Source organism: Typopeltis vanoorti, chromosome 14 (genome assembly GCF_054136105.1).
Source record: "Typopeltis vanoorti isolate ZY-2024b chromosome 14, IOZ_Tvanoo_1.0, whole genome shotgun sequence".
NCBI lineage: Eukaryota > Metazoa > Arthropoda > Arachnida > Uropygi > Thelyphonidae > Typopeltis > Typopeltis vanoorti.
The window spans coordinates 51,835,209-51,849,114 of record NC_143562.1 but is presented as its reverse complement, the minus strand read 5'-3'; the positions used below and the strand labels follow the sequence as shown (position 1 = coordinate 51,849,114).

At 38.1% G+C, this 13,906-nt stretch overlaps 1 protein-coding gene across 1 annotated transcript in view; it reads left to right on the top strand.

The window, feature by feature from the left end:
- LOC150099472 (chymotrypsinogen A-like) overlaps nucleotides 1-641 on the top strand; it is a 39,859-nt gene extending 39,218 nt beyond the window's left edge. Inside the window, exon 9 of the mRNA XM_090404368.1 lies at nucleotides 402-641. Coding sequence (XP_090260494.1) covers nucleotides 402-584 — 183 coding nt within the window. The 3' untranslated portion in view covers nucleotides 585-641. The remainder of the gene's footprint in view (nucleotides 1-401) is intronic.
- The last annotated feature ends 13,265 nt before the right edge of the window (nucleotides 642-13,906 follow it).

Below are 13,906 nucleotides of genomic sequence, written 5' to 3'. Positions count from 1 at the left end.
TGTTTAAGAATGTGCTTTTCAGATGGTTGAGTTCTGTTTGAAGGTCTTCTTCTACTGAAATAAGAGATCTTGTTCGATGGGCCAGAGTGGGAATAATACCAAGTGTCTGTGTAGGGAAGTGATGAGAAGAGGCAAGTCATTTGAGAATTCCATGTTTTTTACCTTGTTATTTTCCCATTTTTTTGTTATTATTTACACACCTGAAGATGTCGGCGTTTCGACGAAACTAGTCGTGTCATATTAAAGTTTTCTTACCTTTCTCGGTGTTCTATAGTCAGTATAATTATTGATTTTTAAAAAATATACATATGCATGTACCGGCTTTTCTATTCTAAATGAAAAATTATTTTTAATTATAGGACTTTGTTCTCTCATTTCAAGTGCATTATTTTATTCTGCAGGGAGACAGCGGAGGACCTCTAGTGTGCAAAGATAGCAAAAATAGATGGGTGGTGCACGGAGCGGCGAGTTTTCTTACGCAGACTTATATGCATGGTGTGCTTTGTGGAGTTTCTCCAGTAGTTTATGCCAGAGTAGCTACCAAGGTTGATTGGATCAATGAGATGATAAATACCTACAGTTAATTACCGTTCAGTTACTTCGGTGTGGAGAATTTTATGTTATTTAGAACTCCTGTTAATATGTACAATAGGTGGTTAAAATGTTAGTAATAAAATGTATTATGTTGATATTTGTTATTCATGTATTCATTTCGATTTTTAATCGGAGTTATTTGTTAATTGCTGGAGTTGTTGGAAGGGTTTGAATCCTACTGTGATCTGCAAATTTGAATGTCTTGAGGTGGTTCATTCATTCATTTCGTATGGTGATTCAACAGCCGTGAGCCCCTTTTATGGGGAGGTACGGCACCAACTCTATCTCCCTATGTTTATCCGAGCTCGAGACCCGCATAGCTGACAATTCAGACTTATGGCTGGAGGGATTGTCTTAAGCATTCCTGACTGTACCCGTGTGTGTTCACGAGGCCGATTTTTGCCTGCTTGTGGGATGAAAAACCCCAGATAAACTGGAGGGAAAACCCTGCTCTCCACGCTCAAGACCGGCTAACTTGGCTATGGCTGAGGAAGATCCTTAAGCTCCTCACGTCGTTGACGGGAATCGAACTCAGGACACTCCTTCCCCAGACATAGATGGTTGCGAAGCGCAAAACCACTAGGCTAACCGCGCGGACTCCTTTAGGTGGTGATGATTTTTGTCATCTAGTGTCGATCATTCTGTTGATTATACGCCTGAAATGGTGAAAAAAGAATTCTCTAGAATAACGGAATCTAATTAACTCCTATCCCACAGTTCTAGGTACACCTACCTTTGTAGGAGGTTTCACATAAAAAATGAACCGAAATATGCCTGATTAATAATATAATATTCTAAGAGGCGAATTTGATATAAGAAGTCGTTAAAATAACTGTAGTATGAAATCAGAGGTTTTTGTTTTTTTTATCTCTACCATCTGTTGACTTGGTATTCTTTTCTTTTAAACTTGTGTACCAGAAATCATAAAAATAGAAAGGTCCCTTGACGATGTAGTATTATGACGATGGGATATTATGAAAAATACCTTTTAGTATTGAACCTGTAATCTACTTTATATTGGTGAAACAGGACGGACATTCCCTATTCGTAAAAAAGAAAAGAAACGACACATTAAATTTAGCAATTTTGGTGAAGCAGGCCTCTCAGATCATGCTCTTAACACCCTACACTAAATTGATTAGAAAAGTACACGTTCTTTGCCTCATACAAAAACCTGGTATGAACTGAAATTTAAAGATGCCTGTGGAATTTCGATTGACCATCCTAATCTTAACAATAATGGTGGCATAACAATCTCAAGAATTTTGGTTCCACACATTCAGCCCACTTCATTCTTCACGTTTTCCGACAAACACTGACTTTAGGACATTAAGAACTTTTTTCAGCTTTTATTGCCCACCATCCATACTGTTTTGTTTCAATTCATATATATATATATATATACGTATATGAATAATGTATGTGCGAACATGTTTCTCTGATGCTTAAGTTATTTTTGTAACCTAATAAATAATACTGATAACAGGATTCTAGCTTTGATGTAGTACGTTTTTTTTTTCACCGAGGTCAGGCCGATAATTTTACCGGTTGACCAAATCAATGTAACTTTAGCATACCAAGTAGATTGTAGTGCAGCTTGTTTCCTTACATATATGTGCATACTTTAGATAATGATCTTCATATGTAGGCCAAGACGTCGAGTGATTATTTTGGTTTATATTAAGCAGAAGTTTTACTTTAATACGGTAGTTGTTTCCATAATTTTTATGATGAATTCTGAGTACCGCGTAGGCATGAAAAAGGACCTTATAGTAAGAATTTGCTGTTAAACGGTGTAAACAATGCTGAAATAATAAATGTGTGAATAGTATAAAATGAATCATGTAAATCACACGACATCAGAAATCTCTTCACCGATTTCCTTCGTCACTGGTGAGTCATATGATGTAATAATGGGTGAGAATGTATCACTTAATTAAATAGAGTTGGCTCATATTATAAGGAGGTGAAATGAATATGGAAATTACTTCTATCAGATCTTCAATACTTAAAAAAACATTTAAAAATTTTATGAAAAGGAAAGTTTTGAATTATAGGCTCCACTCGCAGTTTATGTTGATATTTTACAGTACGGTATGGTATTCTTGATAGAATATTTATCTAGAAATGCTTCTGCTTTATCTATTTTTCGCTTGGATAGCTAATAGAAATATCAAAATTAACTCATATGTCGAATTTATATAAACATTTCAGCTGATTTAATAATTTCAACAGATGTTTTATTTAGATAAGGAAGCATGATCTTTCAGGTTCATTATGAACAACTAGTTTTAACACTTTCATTGCCAAGCTGAAAATTGAAATTTTCGTGTGGTGGCCAAATTTTTTTAATTTTTTTATTTAGTTAGCGACGTCCACGCGACATCGCGTGGTTGGCAATGAAAGTGTTAAGGAAATTCTGATGACGATGGTCTCTTCCATGGGACAACATCAGTAGCAGAACAGAACGGGTAGAATAATATCTAGGCGGGTTTGAAGATAGCAATGTACAAAGAAGTATTTACGGATAAAACGCATAACAATACATTATTAATCATCATCCCTGCTCTCTGGTCACACAGCGTCAAGAATTTGGAAAGAGAATTTGGAGGTTTTGGTTCAAATGTGAAGCAAATCCTATTGGTGGAATGATCTGAAGAAGGTAAGCAAAGTGACTAGTGGCACAACAAGCCTACAATGCAGCTGGAAATCCAACTATTATTATCATCATCATTATTGTTATATAGCTCATTCAGTTTATAAGGCATGTCTTTTGAAAAAAAAATCATTATTAAGAATCTCCATTAAGTGCAAAGACTCGCGGTAGGTCAAGTTTAGGAGACACTAAATTTACCCCACCGCTTCTAATGCTCATTTATTGTGTACACGCTTGTCACCTTCACGGGCATTACATTCTTACGCATTCCACTCTATGTTAAACACATACTTCTCATCCCCACTGGAAACTTCACACTCCTATCCTTGTCCTTTACCGTTGTTTACATTCTGAACAATCTCTCCAATGACTATCCATTAAATACTTCTTAATAGCTGTTATTCGTGTAAATCATATTACTCCTCCATCTTCTATCCATCAAACTACCGCAGCAATCCTGAAGTGTTTTTATTTGTAGAGAAGACTCAAACTGCTGATCAATTTGCATTGTTCGTAGTTTGAAAGAAAAAAAACAGAACTGATATAGAGAATTAGAAGGTAGATTGTTTAGAATCTAAACAATTAAATAAATAAATACTATTATATTTCAAAAATATCCTCTCTCATATGCACATCAATTAACAGTAATGTATGCACTAATAATATCAGAAGAATATCTACAGTCCAGTCACCAAATGAAGATTTCCAACGCATCATTTTGGGAAAGGAAAAAAAATCTATTCAAATTCGCTGTTTCAAATTCTCTCTCTCTCTCTCTCTCTCTCTCTCTCTCTCTCTTTCTTTCTCACTCTTTCTAAGTGCTGAAAAAAATTATCACTTAATCTATTTAATAGTACAAAGACAGTTCTAGAACAAACGTTTTACATCTATCATGGTCTATCTAAAGTTTAGATAGATCATCATAGATGTGTTTAAAGGGTGGTGTTTTAAGATATTAAGAAAGCTGTATGTGTGTAAAAAGTTTATTGCAGAGGTGTCTTGGTACTATTATATAGATTAGGTGATAATGTTTTTTCGGGGTGAGCGGTGATAATGATACAGTGAAGAAGCATCTCGGCCCAATAAGAAGACCAAGATATCCATGGTTATAAGATTAAACGTGGGAACTAATCAAAAGAAGGCGGCTGAAAAAACAAAAAGATCCAGGACTGAGGAATATAAGAGATTACATAGGGAAGTCAGAAGAGCCATTAAGCAGGACAAAGAAAAGTAAAGTTCTATACTAATACATATGAAGAGATAGAGTTCCAGATTAGGAAGGATAATTATAAAAGGTTGTTTTATTTAGTTCGTGACTTAAAGCGCGAGTTTAAGCCCAAATTAAATGTCATCAAAGAAGGACTCTTCTGCTAGCAATGCTGGAAATAAAAAACAGATGGAAAGAATACTGTGAGGAACTGTACAGTAGAGTGGATAAAGAAATTGTGGGACCCTCTTATTAGGAAAAGTTTGATTTGGAACTTCCTCCTCTTAGGAATGAATTTGAAAGAGCAGATTAACAGCAATAAGGCCCCAGGTGCAGATTAAATCCCAGCAGAGTTAATTAAGGCCACAGGGGATCGAGGAATAAGAGTGTTTCATAGATTGATTACAAGGATATGTGAGACAGGATCAGCCTAGAGACTGAAAGTATCGGTTTTTATACCACTACATAAGAACGGCGATATGAAGGTTTGCAAGAACTATAGTTTAATATCTCATGCAAACAAAATTTTATTGAATATCATGCTAAATATGAGTGAGGCCAAAGTTGAGGAAGAGTTGCCCGAGGAACAAGCATGGTTTAGGAAAGGTAAAGGCACCAGAGATCAGATCTGGTGCCTTAGACAGATCATAGAAAAATATAAAGAATTCAGACTCCTTCTGGTAATGTGTTTATTAGACTACTCTAAAGCTTTTGACTGTGTTGAGCATGTGAAACTGTGGGAAGTAATGTAAAGTTTTCCTCAACACACTATCAGGTTGATAGCCAACTTGTACAGGGAACAAGAAGCCACGGTAAGAATTGTTGGATTGAATAACTGGCTTCGGGTTGGAAAATGAGTTAGGCAAGGATGTTTACTTTCTCCTCACTTGTTTAGTATATATGCGGAGGACATCATGCGTGAAGCGTTGGATGAGCTCAACACAGGAATTAGGATAGGAGGTAGATTGATCAGCAATCTAAGGTATGATGATGATACAGTACTCCTTTGTAATGAGAAAGAACTAGGAGTAATTCTTGACAAAGTTAACAAGATCAGTAATACCAGAGGACTTGTCAATATACTCAATCCTAGCAAGAAAAAGATTATGATTCTCATAGGAAATACAAATAGGGAAGCTCTTGAGAAACAAGTGTACCTTAATGGAGAAAGAATTGACGAAGTCAGCAAGTTTGAGTACCTGGGATCCATTATTAATGTGAAGAATTGCTGTTCAGAAGATGTCAGAAGAATTGGATAAACTCAAGACAGGAATTAGGATAGGAGGTAGATTGATCAGTAATCTGAGATATGCTGATGATACAGTACTTCTTTGTAATGACAAGGAAGAACTAGGACGGACTAATTCGTGGGTTAGGAATGGATAAAACAACAGTCAGAGACTTCTTTAAAATCTGGAAGGATTGATCTCCATGGAAACAAAGTTGAGAATTTTGGATGCAGTTGTTTTTCCAACAGCGGCTTGTGGACGTGAGACTTGGAACCTAAAGAAGTCAGATAAGAAACGGATATCAGCTTTTGAGATGTGGTGTTATAGAAGGCTGTTGAGGATATCATTTGCTCAAAGGCGTACAATTGATGGGTGTTAGAAAACATCAGTAGAACTTTAAGGCTCCTTAAGGATATTGACAAAAGAAAGTTAAAATATTTTGGACACATTGAAAGGATGGAAGGGGGACTTCCCAGAACAGTAATAGAAGGTAAAATTCCTGGCAAAAGAAGAAGGGATAGACCTTCAATTAGATAGATGGATAGTGTGTGTGTGTGTGTGTGGAGTGACTGATCTTCAGAGAGTTGAAGCCTCCAGAAAAGCACACAACAGGTTCACGTGACGAGACCCGGAGTGGTACGTCACCGAGCATGGGAGTGACCATACAGCAATTGTGAATTCCCAGTGAATATATAGATATACATAGAACGTGTTTATAGAAGGAAGAAAAAACTTCATTGAATTAAAGGGTTTGGATAAAAAGACACTAAAAGAAAATTTGGAAAGAAAGACCAGAAATTTCGCACAAACATATCGTACATTGCCATATTGCTGATTGACACAAAAATTAACTGCTGGAGATACCTTCTCTGAATAGGGGGGGGGATTGGATTAGAGTGGGGTGTAACATAGACCTCCTGTAACATAGGATAAGATCTTCATTAAGTTCACGAGCATCCACCCAGTTTGAACTTTGAACTTAATTGGTTGATGGACTCTGTCCTTGACTCTTTATCCCTTCATCTGGATTTTAGATTGTGGTGATGAGATTATTGTGGGTAATTTACCCACTCATTGTGAGCATTGAGGCTGTATCAGCTTTCTCTTGCGATGGAGGATTTCGGTTTTTTATGTTTGAAACGATCTGAGGGCTTGTAGTCCGCTGCTTGTCGAAATAGCTGATTTGGGTGATTATCCGTGATTGTGAAGAATTTCTCCGCAATGCTTGTCATGTAGGTCTTAATATCTGGAAGATTGGCTTCGTGATATAACTGGATGTTTCTGATGAACCATGGGGCATTAAATGCCATTCTTAGGCATTTATTCTGTATTATCTGAAGTCTGTTGATGTTGCTTTTAGTCGTGTGACCCCAGGTTAGAGAGGCGTAAGTTAGTTTAAAAAAACTGATTACCGATTTGAAAAGGAGGATTTCGTTGCTTATGCTTAGGAAGCTGTTCCTATTCAAAAGTGAATATAGCTGTGCTATAGTCTGATTTGCCTTAGTGGCAACACTATCCATATATGACTTGAAGTTTAGACGTCTATCGAGATGAACTCCCAGATATTTGGTAGAAATGCGCCAAGGGATGATTTTACCAACATTTGTATGCTTGTATGCGGTTCTGCTTTACGTCTGGTGAAAAGTACTGCAGAGCTTTTGTTTGGATTAAACGCAGGACGCAGGACATATATGGCTCAGAGGGTGAAGCTTGACGCTTTTCATATTCCCTGTTGTCTGTTTCGGGAGCAGTGATGGGAGAAATTTGTGAGCTATTTTAGCTCGCCCTGAGTGGGCAGAGGTGGTTATTCGTCGTTGGGTGTTAGGATGGCTTTCGGTCTTTAATGTTTCCAGAGGTCATTACCGTCATAGTTTCCGGCTTGCTGTATTAGTTGGTTTGGATGCGTAGATGTCTTCATAAAGAATTTCTCTGCTAGGGAGCGTAGTAATGAAGAGATGTAGGGGATATATATGTCCCGGTGGATCTGGGCGTTCCTGATGAACCACGAGGCGTCCAGAATCATTCGCAGGCATTTGTTCTGTAGTCTTTGTAGCTTGAGGATGTTTGTCTTGCAGGTATGGCTCCAGGCTGGGGAGGCGTATATGATTATGGGACAGATCGCTGTCTTGTACAGTAGTATTTTATTTCTTGAGCTTAGTTTGCTGTGTCTGTTGATCAAGGGGTATAGCTGGGCGATAACTTTTGAAGCTTTGGTGCATGTGCTCTTGATGTGGCTGTTGAAGCAGAATCGCTTATCGAGAAGTATTCCGAGGTATTTTGCTTCAGTTTTCCAGGGAATTTTAGTGTTGAACAGGGTGATGTCTCCTTTGGGGGATGCTTGTCTTCTTGTGAAGAGTACCGTTGTGCTTTTCTGGGGGTTTAATTGTAGTCGTGAGTCTTTAAACCATTTTTCTAGATTTAGGATGGTGTCGTGTAGTTTTTTGGTAACGAGATGTGGTTGGCGAGATCTGGCTAGAATAGCCTTGTCATCTGCATAAAAGGCAATGGTGGATGTAAGAGGATTTTGAGGGATGTCTGCCATATAGATGTTGAACAGGATCGGGGTTAGCAGTGATCCTTGAGGAACTCCAACGAGGATTTTCCGTTGGGTTGAGACTGTTTCATTGATTTTGACTTGCATCCTCCTGTTGGAGAGGTATGATTTGATCAGGTGTATCATGTTTAGTGGAAAGTTAGCGATGATAAGTTTGTAGAGGAGGCTTTGGTGCCAGATCTTATCGAAGGCCTTTGAGATGTCTAGGAAGACAGCTCCAGTGTGTTGATTCCAGTTAAATCCTGTAGTGATGTATTCTACCAGTCTATGGATTTGATGGGTGGTGCTGTGATTTTGACGCAAGCCAAATTGTTCTTCTGGAATGATATTTAGTTGGTTTACATGATCTTGAAGTCTGATGAGGATGATTTTCTCAGGCTATTTTCCCTAAATTGGATAGCAGGCTGATGGGACGGTAATTTTTAGGTAGGTGCGGGTCTTTGCCTGGTTTGTGAATTGGGATGATGTCAGCTATTTTCCATGACTGGGGAAAGTGCTGCCATTTGAGGATGGAGTTTATGATGTTGGCTAGATGTGCTATGGCTTTGCGTGGTAGTGCCTTGATGACTTGGTTAGTGATGCCGTCAGGACCTGGAGCTTTCTTGATCTTGAGATGGTTGATGATTCCGATTATTTCGGTAGGTGAGGTAGGCATTATAGGACTTGGATTGACATCGGGACGATTTACTGTGAACCTGACTTTACGATGGATCTTGTATACGTGGCTGATGTTTAGGTTCTCATATGAAGGACTGCATTGTTTCTCTAGGTTTCTTGCTATGGCTTCGGCTTTGTCAGCATCTGTGTATGCAAGGTGCTGTTCTGCTTGCAGAGGGGGGGAGGGATTTGCGCTTGTTCTTGAGGTTGTTTAGGAATTTCCATATAGAATGATCTGCTGTGGAGATGGAGATGAGCTTGTTGTCCCATTGTTGGTTCCTGTGGTTATGGAGAGCTTCTCGGACAGAATTGTTTAATCTGTTGAGGGCTGTTTTGTCCTGGGGAGCGCGAGTGTTGTGATATCTTTTTCTTTGTCTGTTTTTTCCCTTATTAAGTCCATGATTTCTTCCTGGAGACGATTTTGTTTATGGGTAATCGTGGATACTGCGGCTGATGTTATGGCTTTATTGATTTGATTGGTGAGGTTCTATATTGCCGTGTCTATTTCTTCCTTGGTTTTTATATGGGGAACTGGACCAATGTGTTCTGGTAGCACTTTCTTAAGTTTCTCCCAGATGATGGAGGTTTGGTGGGGGGAGGTGACTGATCTTTGTTCCCTAAGTGAAGTACGATTGGGTTGTGGTCTGATGATAATTCGTTCAATGCTTGAATGCTGTGCTGGTATTTGATGTTGTGTAGAATGGCGATGTCTAGGATGTCGGCTGTGCCAGTTGGGCTGTGGTGGGTTGGTTCAGTGGGTCCTGTTACGATTGCGTTGTTTAATTCTGTGTAGCTGAAGAGGATACAGCCATTTTTATTTGTGATTCTACTGTTCCAGGAGGGATGTTTGGAGTTTAAGTCCCCAGCAACGATGATGGATTCATTTGTGCCTAGTATAGCATCCAAGTCAGAAAATAGTAGAGTCTTAGCAAGGGAGTTGTAGGCGGTGTAGATTTTCAGTCTTTCAGTTGAATTTGTGTGGACTTCGACACCGGATGGAGGTTGGGGGGGGTGAGAATTTCATTGTACCTGATGCAGTTCCTGATAAATATGGCTGTACCACCACCTTTGAAGTCCATTCGGTCATTTCTATATAGTGTGTAGCCTCTCAGGTTTGGATTGTGTTCAGGTCTTAGATGTGTTTCATTAATTAGGATGACGTCAGGCTTGTATCTGTGAGAGAATTCTTGAAGCTCCAGTGTCTTGTTTTTTAGGCCATTGGCGTTCCAAGCGGCGATCTGTAGTGAGTCTGGGAGTAATCCAGTTTTATTCATTAACAAGCATTGATAATATGGTTTGAGTCTCTATTAGAAATCTTTTTGTTGAGTTTGGTGAAGGGTTCGACTTATTGGAGTCTTGAAGCATGTTTTCCAATGAGGCTGTGATGACTGTTGTCATGTTTGGAAGAATTTCGTCCTGCTGAATATCTTTGGGTGAGCGGGCTACTTCGGTGTATGTCCTGCTTCGACGGTGGCTTTCCAGACTGTTGGTATTTTCCATTTGTGAGAGCTGGTATTCTAATGTCTTTTGTTGGGTGTCAGGCAACTGGGGAGCCATCAACTCTGGTGCCTGTGGACAGGGTTGAGAGATCTGATTCCTTTTGTTGTCTGTTTTGTTCTTGGGGTAGTGACTGCAGCCTCTGTAGTTGGCCGGGTGGGGGCCCCCGCAGTTCGCGCATTTGGCTGGTGAGGTCCTGGGTTTAGAGCAAGTTGCTGTGGGGTGGTTTTGCCCACATTTGAGGCATTTGTAGTCTGCTCTGCAGAGTTTCTGAGCATGTCCATACTTCGGACATCTGTAGCACTGGCCTGACGAGGCTCATTTTCTTAGTGGTTCTGTTGTGATTTTCAGACCACAGATCGTTGTTAAGTTGTATATGTTCTTGTGTGTGTTGGGTATCTCAACGAGTACTAGGGGCATTGGACTCTTATCAGCCCGTAGCATTCTGCTGACTTTGACAGGTGGTAGATCATGGAGGTAGAGGTCTTCAGTAATTTCATCTGTGCAGATGTTTTCTGTTACTCCCCTGAGTACAACTTTTAGGTTTTTCTCCGACTTCAGTGAGTAAGTATGATATTTAATATTTGACTCATCCATGGTTTCTGTGAGGAGTCTGTAGTCACCTACTGTGGTAGGCTGGATTTTAACTCCGTCCTCTACGTTTTTTGCCCATGAATAGGCAATTTGGTGGTTTTGCATAATAGGCCTAAGGGCCGTCCAACGTTCTTTTTCCCGAAGAACAATTGGAGGAACTTTTTCGTTGTTGGGTGTGGGGAGGTCAGTGTTAGGGGTATCTTCTTCCATCCCCTCGTTTATCTGAGTCTCTGCTATTTTACGTTTTTTCCGTGCATGGGTTTCTGCATCATGTTTTGAAGTTGGAGCAGAGATTATCAGGTTCATCTTCCCATCTTCCCCTGATGTTGAGTTATCCCCTTCTGTGGAGTTGTCTGTCGCTGAATATAGGTTTAGAAACCCTGGCTATTCTACCTCAAATTTCTTCACCAGTTTTTTGAGGAGACTGAGCGCCAGCTTCTTATCCAACGATTGGAAAAAGTCATCGGAGTAGTAGGGGTGGCGATAGTGACCAGATCAAGATCAAGATAAGATAAGGAATCGTGACGTGATTAGTTGATGACGTCATTGTGAGCATGGCTTCATGAGTTTGGAATGTTTGGAATTTCCCTGTGGGCATATGTGTCAATGGCTTCAGTTCTTGTGTTTTGGTTCGCGTATGGAATTATGGGTGATGGTAGAGATAAGGATTCGTGTTGTGATTGGTGGTGCACTAGTGACCAGATGAAGATCAAGATAAGATAAGGAATCGTGTCGTGGGTGTGTGTTGTTTTCTGAAGTAGATAAGTGACGTCATTTGTTATTTGTAAATAAATGTCGTCATTTGTTATTTGTAAATAAATGTCGTCATTTGTTATTTGTAAATAAATGTCGTCATTTGTTATTTGTAAATAAGTGACATTATTGTTTTGAATGGAAAAGGGAGATATATTAGAGATAAGGAATCGTGTCGTGATTGGTGGGACACTTTAAACAAGATCAAGATCAAGATAAGATAAGGAAATGTGACGTGAATATTTGTTGTTATTTGTAAATAAGTGACGTTATTGTTTTGAATGGGAAGGATGATTTTAGTGGTTAAGTAATCGTCTCGTGATTGGTGGGACACTTCTGACAAGATCAAGATAACATTAGGATTCGTGACGTGAATGTTTGCTGTTATTGAGTGTGGAATGATAATTTAATTTAACTATATTCTATGTCACACAAACATACAGTTTTTTTTCTTCTATAGATGGTTGTACTAATTTTCCAATACATTTTTGGTATTTCTTTCCTGTTAAAGTGTGGGAATTCTTAGAGAAAGTCGTGATGGCTCTCGTGTTTCAAGTTTTTCTGAATTAATTATATACTTAAAGTACCTGTCCTTAAACACACACACACACATACACATTAGACATAAAAAATCGCTAATGTGTCCATGTTGATACTCTAATATATACCCTATGATTATTCTTATGGAAAAAAAAAAAACTATTCAGTATTAGAATTACGCTTACCAAACAACACGCGATCAGTTATGTTTAAGTTAAAAAAGTACTTACAGCTTTCCAGATGACTCTTCTAAATACGAATATTCCAAAATAGTTCAATTTTATATCCACAACACAACACAAACACAAAAACCACAAAGAATGAAATTTCTGTAAATACTGTAACCTGAACTAGTTACTTCGTCCTTTAGATTACAGACCGTAGATGCTGGGGTTTCGTCATTTGCAATACCCCCGAGCGAGCGGTTTTCTTCAAAGGGGATGACATGAGTCACATCCGTAAATTGGGGTATTGTTCAAAAGGTAGCATTTCCTCAAGTTTGGATATTTCTCAAATAATTACATATGACTAAGGACTTAGTATCAAGATGTTTGAATAACACATATCCTAAAATTATTCATTCTTCGTTACCGTCGGGATTCATTGGTGTTGTTAATTAATGCTTACATTTAATTTTAATTTAGAGTAGTATCCGATTGGTTGTCTGTATTAATTCTTTCCCACTTGGGAAAGTCTAGGCGCCGTTTTGTTTAGGGTAAGTGTTATTTTCGGTTTCGAATTCCGATTGCTGTTAGAGTATGGAATTCAGACAAGTGAAATTTTTATTATTTTTTTTCAATTGATTCGGTATTTTCTGTATTTTACTTTTACAGGTCATATTCTAACAGAATAACTGAGCAGAATTAATAAATATATAAAGTATATGAGAATTTATTTTCCAACACTGTATATTTCTGATTAAGTCTTACCTTTAAGTATCTTTAAGGTCGCCTTTTGTTGTACGTAGGTGAGAAATCGTGTGTTTTGTTTTGAACTCTTGGTTTCCATTGGGAAATTACCAATATAACTATTAATTTTACCTTCGATTCCTTGTGCTCTTAACTTATATCTGTAAGTAGAATTTATTTGTGAATTATTTTCCCACACTGTTAATTTTCATTCAATAACCTTGTTTGTAGATAACGAACAAATAAGACTTTTAATTCAATGAATCAAAAAAAAAATTCTCTGGTTACTTTGTGGCATGAAATTCACAAGGAAAAAAAAAAAAATGTTATCTTCCTTCTTAAATTTGTATAACACATATACGACACCCAATTTGTTCATTTAAATTTACACATTTTATTGAACGAAATGTTATTTACAAATTGTATTTACTGAATCTAACAATACAGAAAATAAATAAATTGAAAAATACATCAAAGGTTCTTCCATGGTTGTTGAATTGCCATCATATGGTTTTGACAATGTGACTCTCATCTGAAAGTTAATTTTTCGTTTGGCATTCGTTGGGAATTTATTACTGTAGTAAAATTAAGGGTTGTGTATTTATTTCTTTGAAACCAATACGTATACTTCAGAGAATTATTAAAAGCACAGAATCTATCGTTATGTTTCCAAAAGCATTTAAAAGTACACGTTATGTTTTCACGTTTCGGGCATCC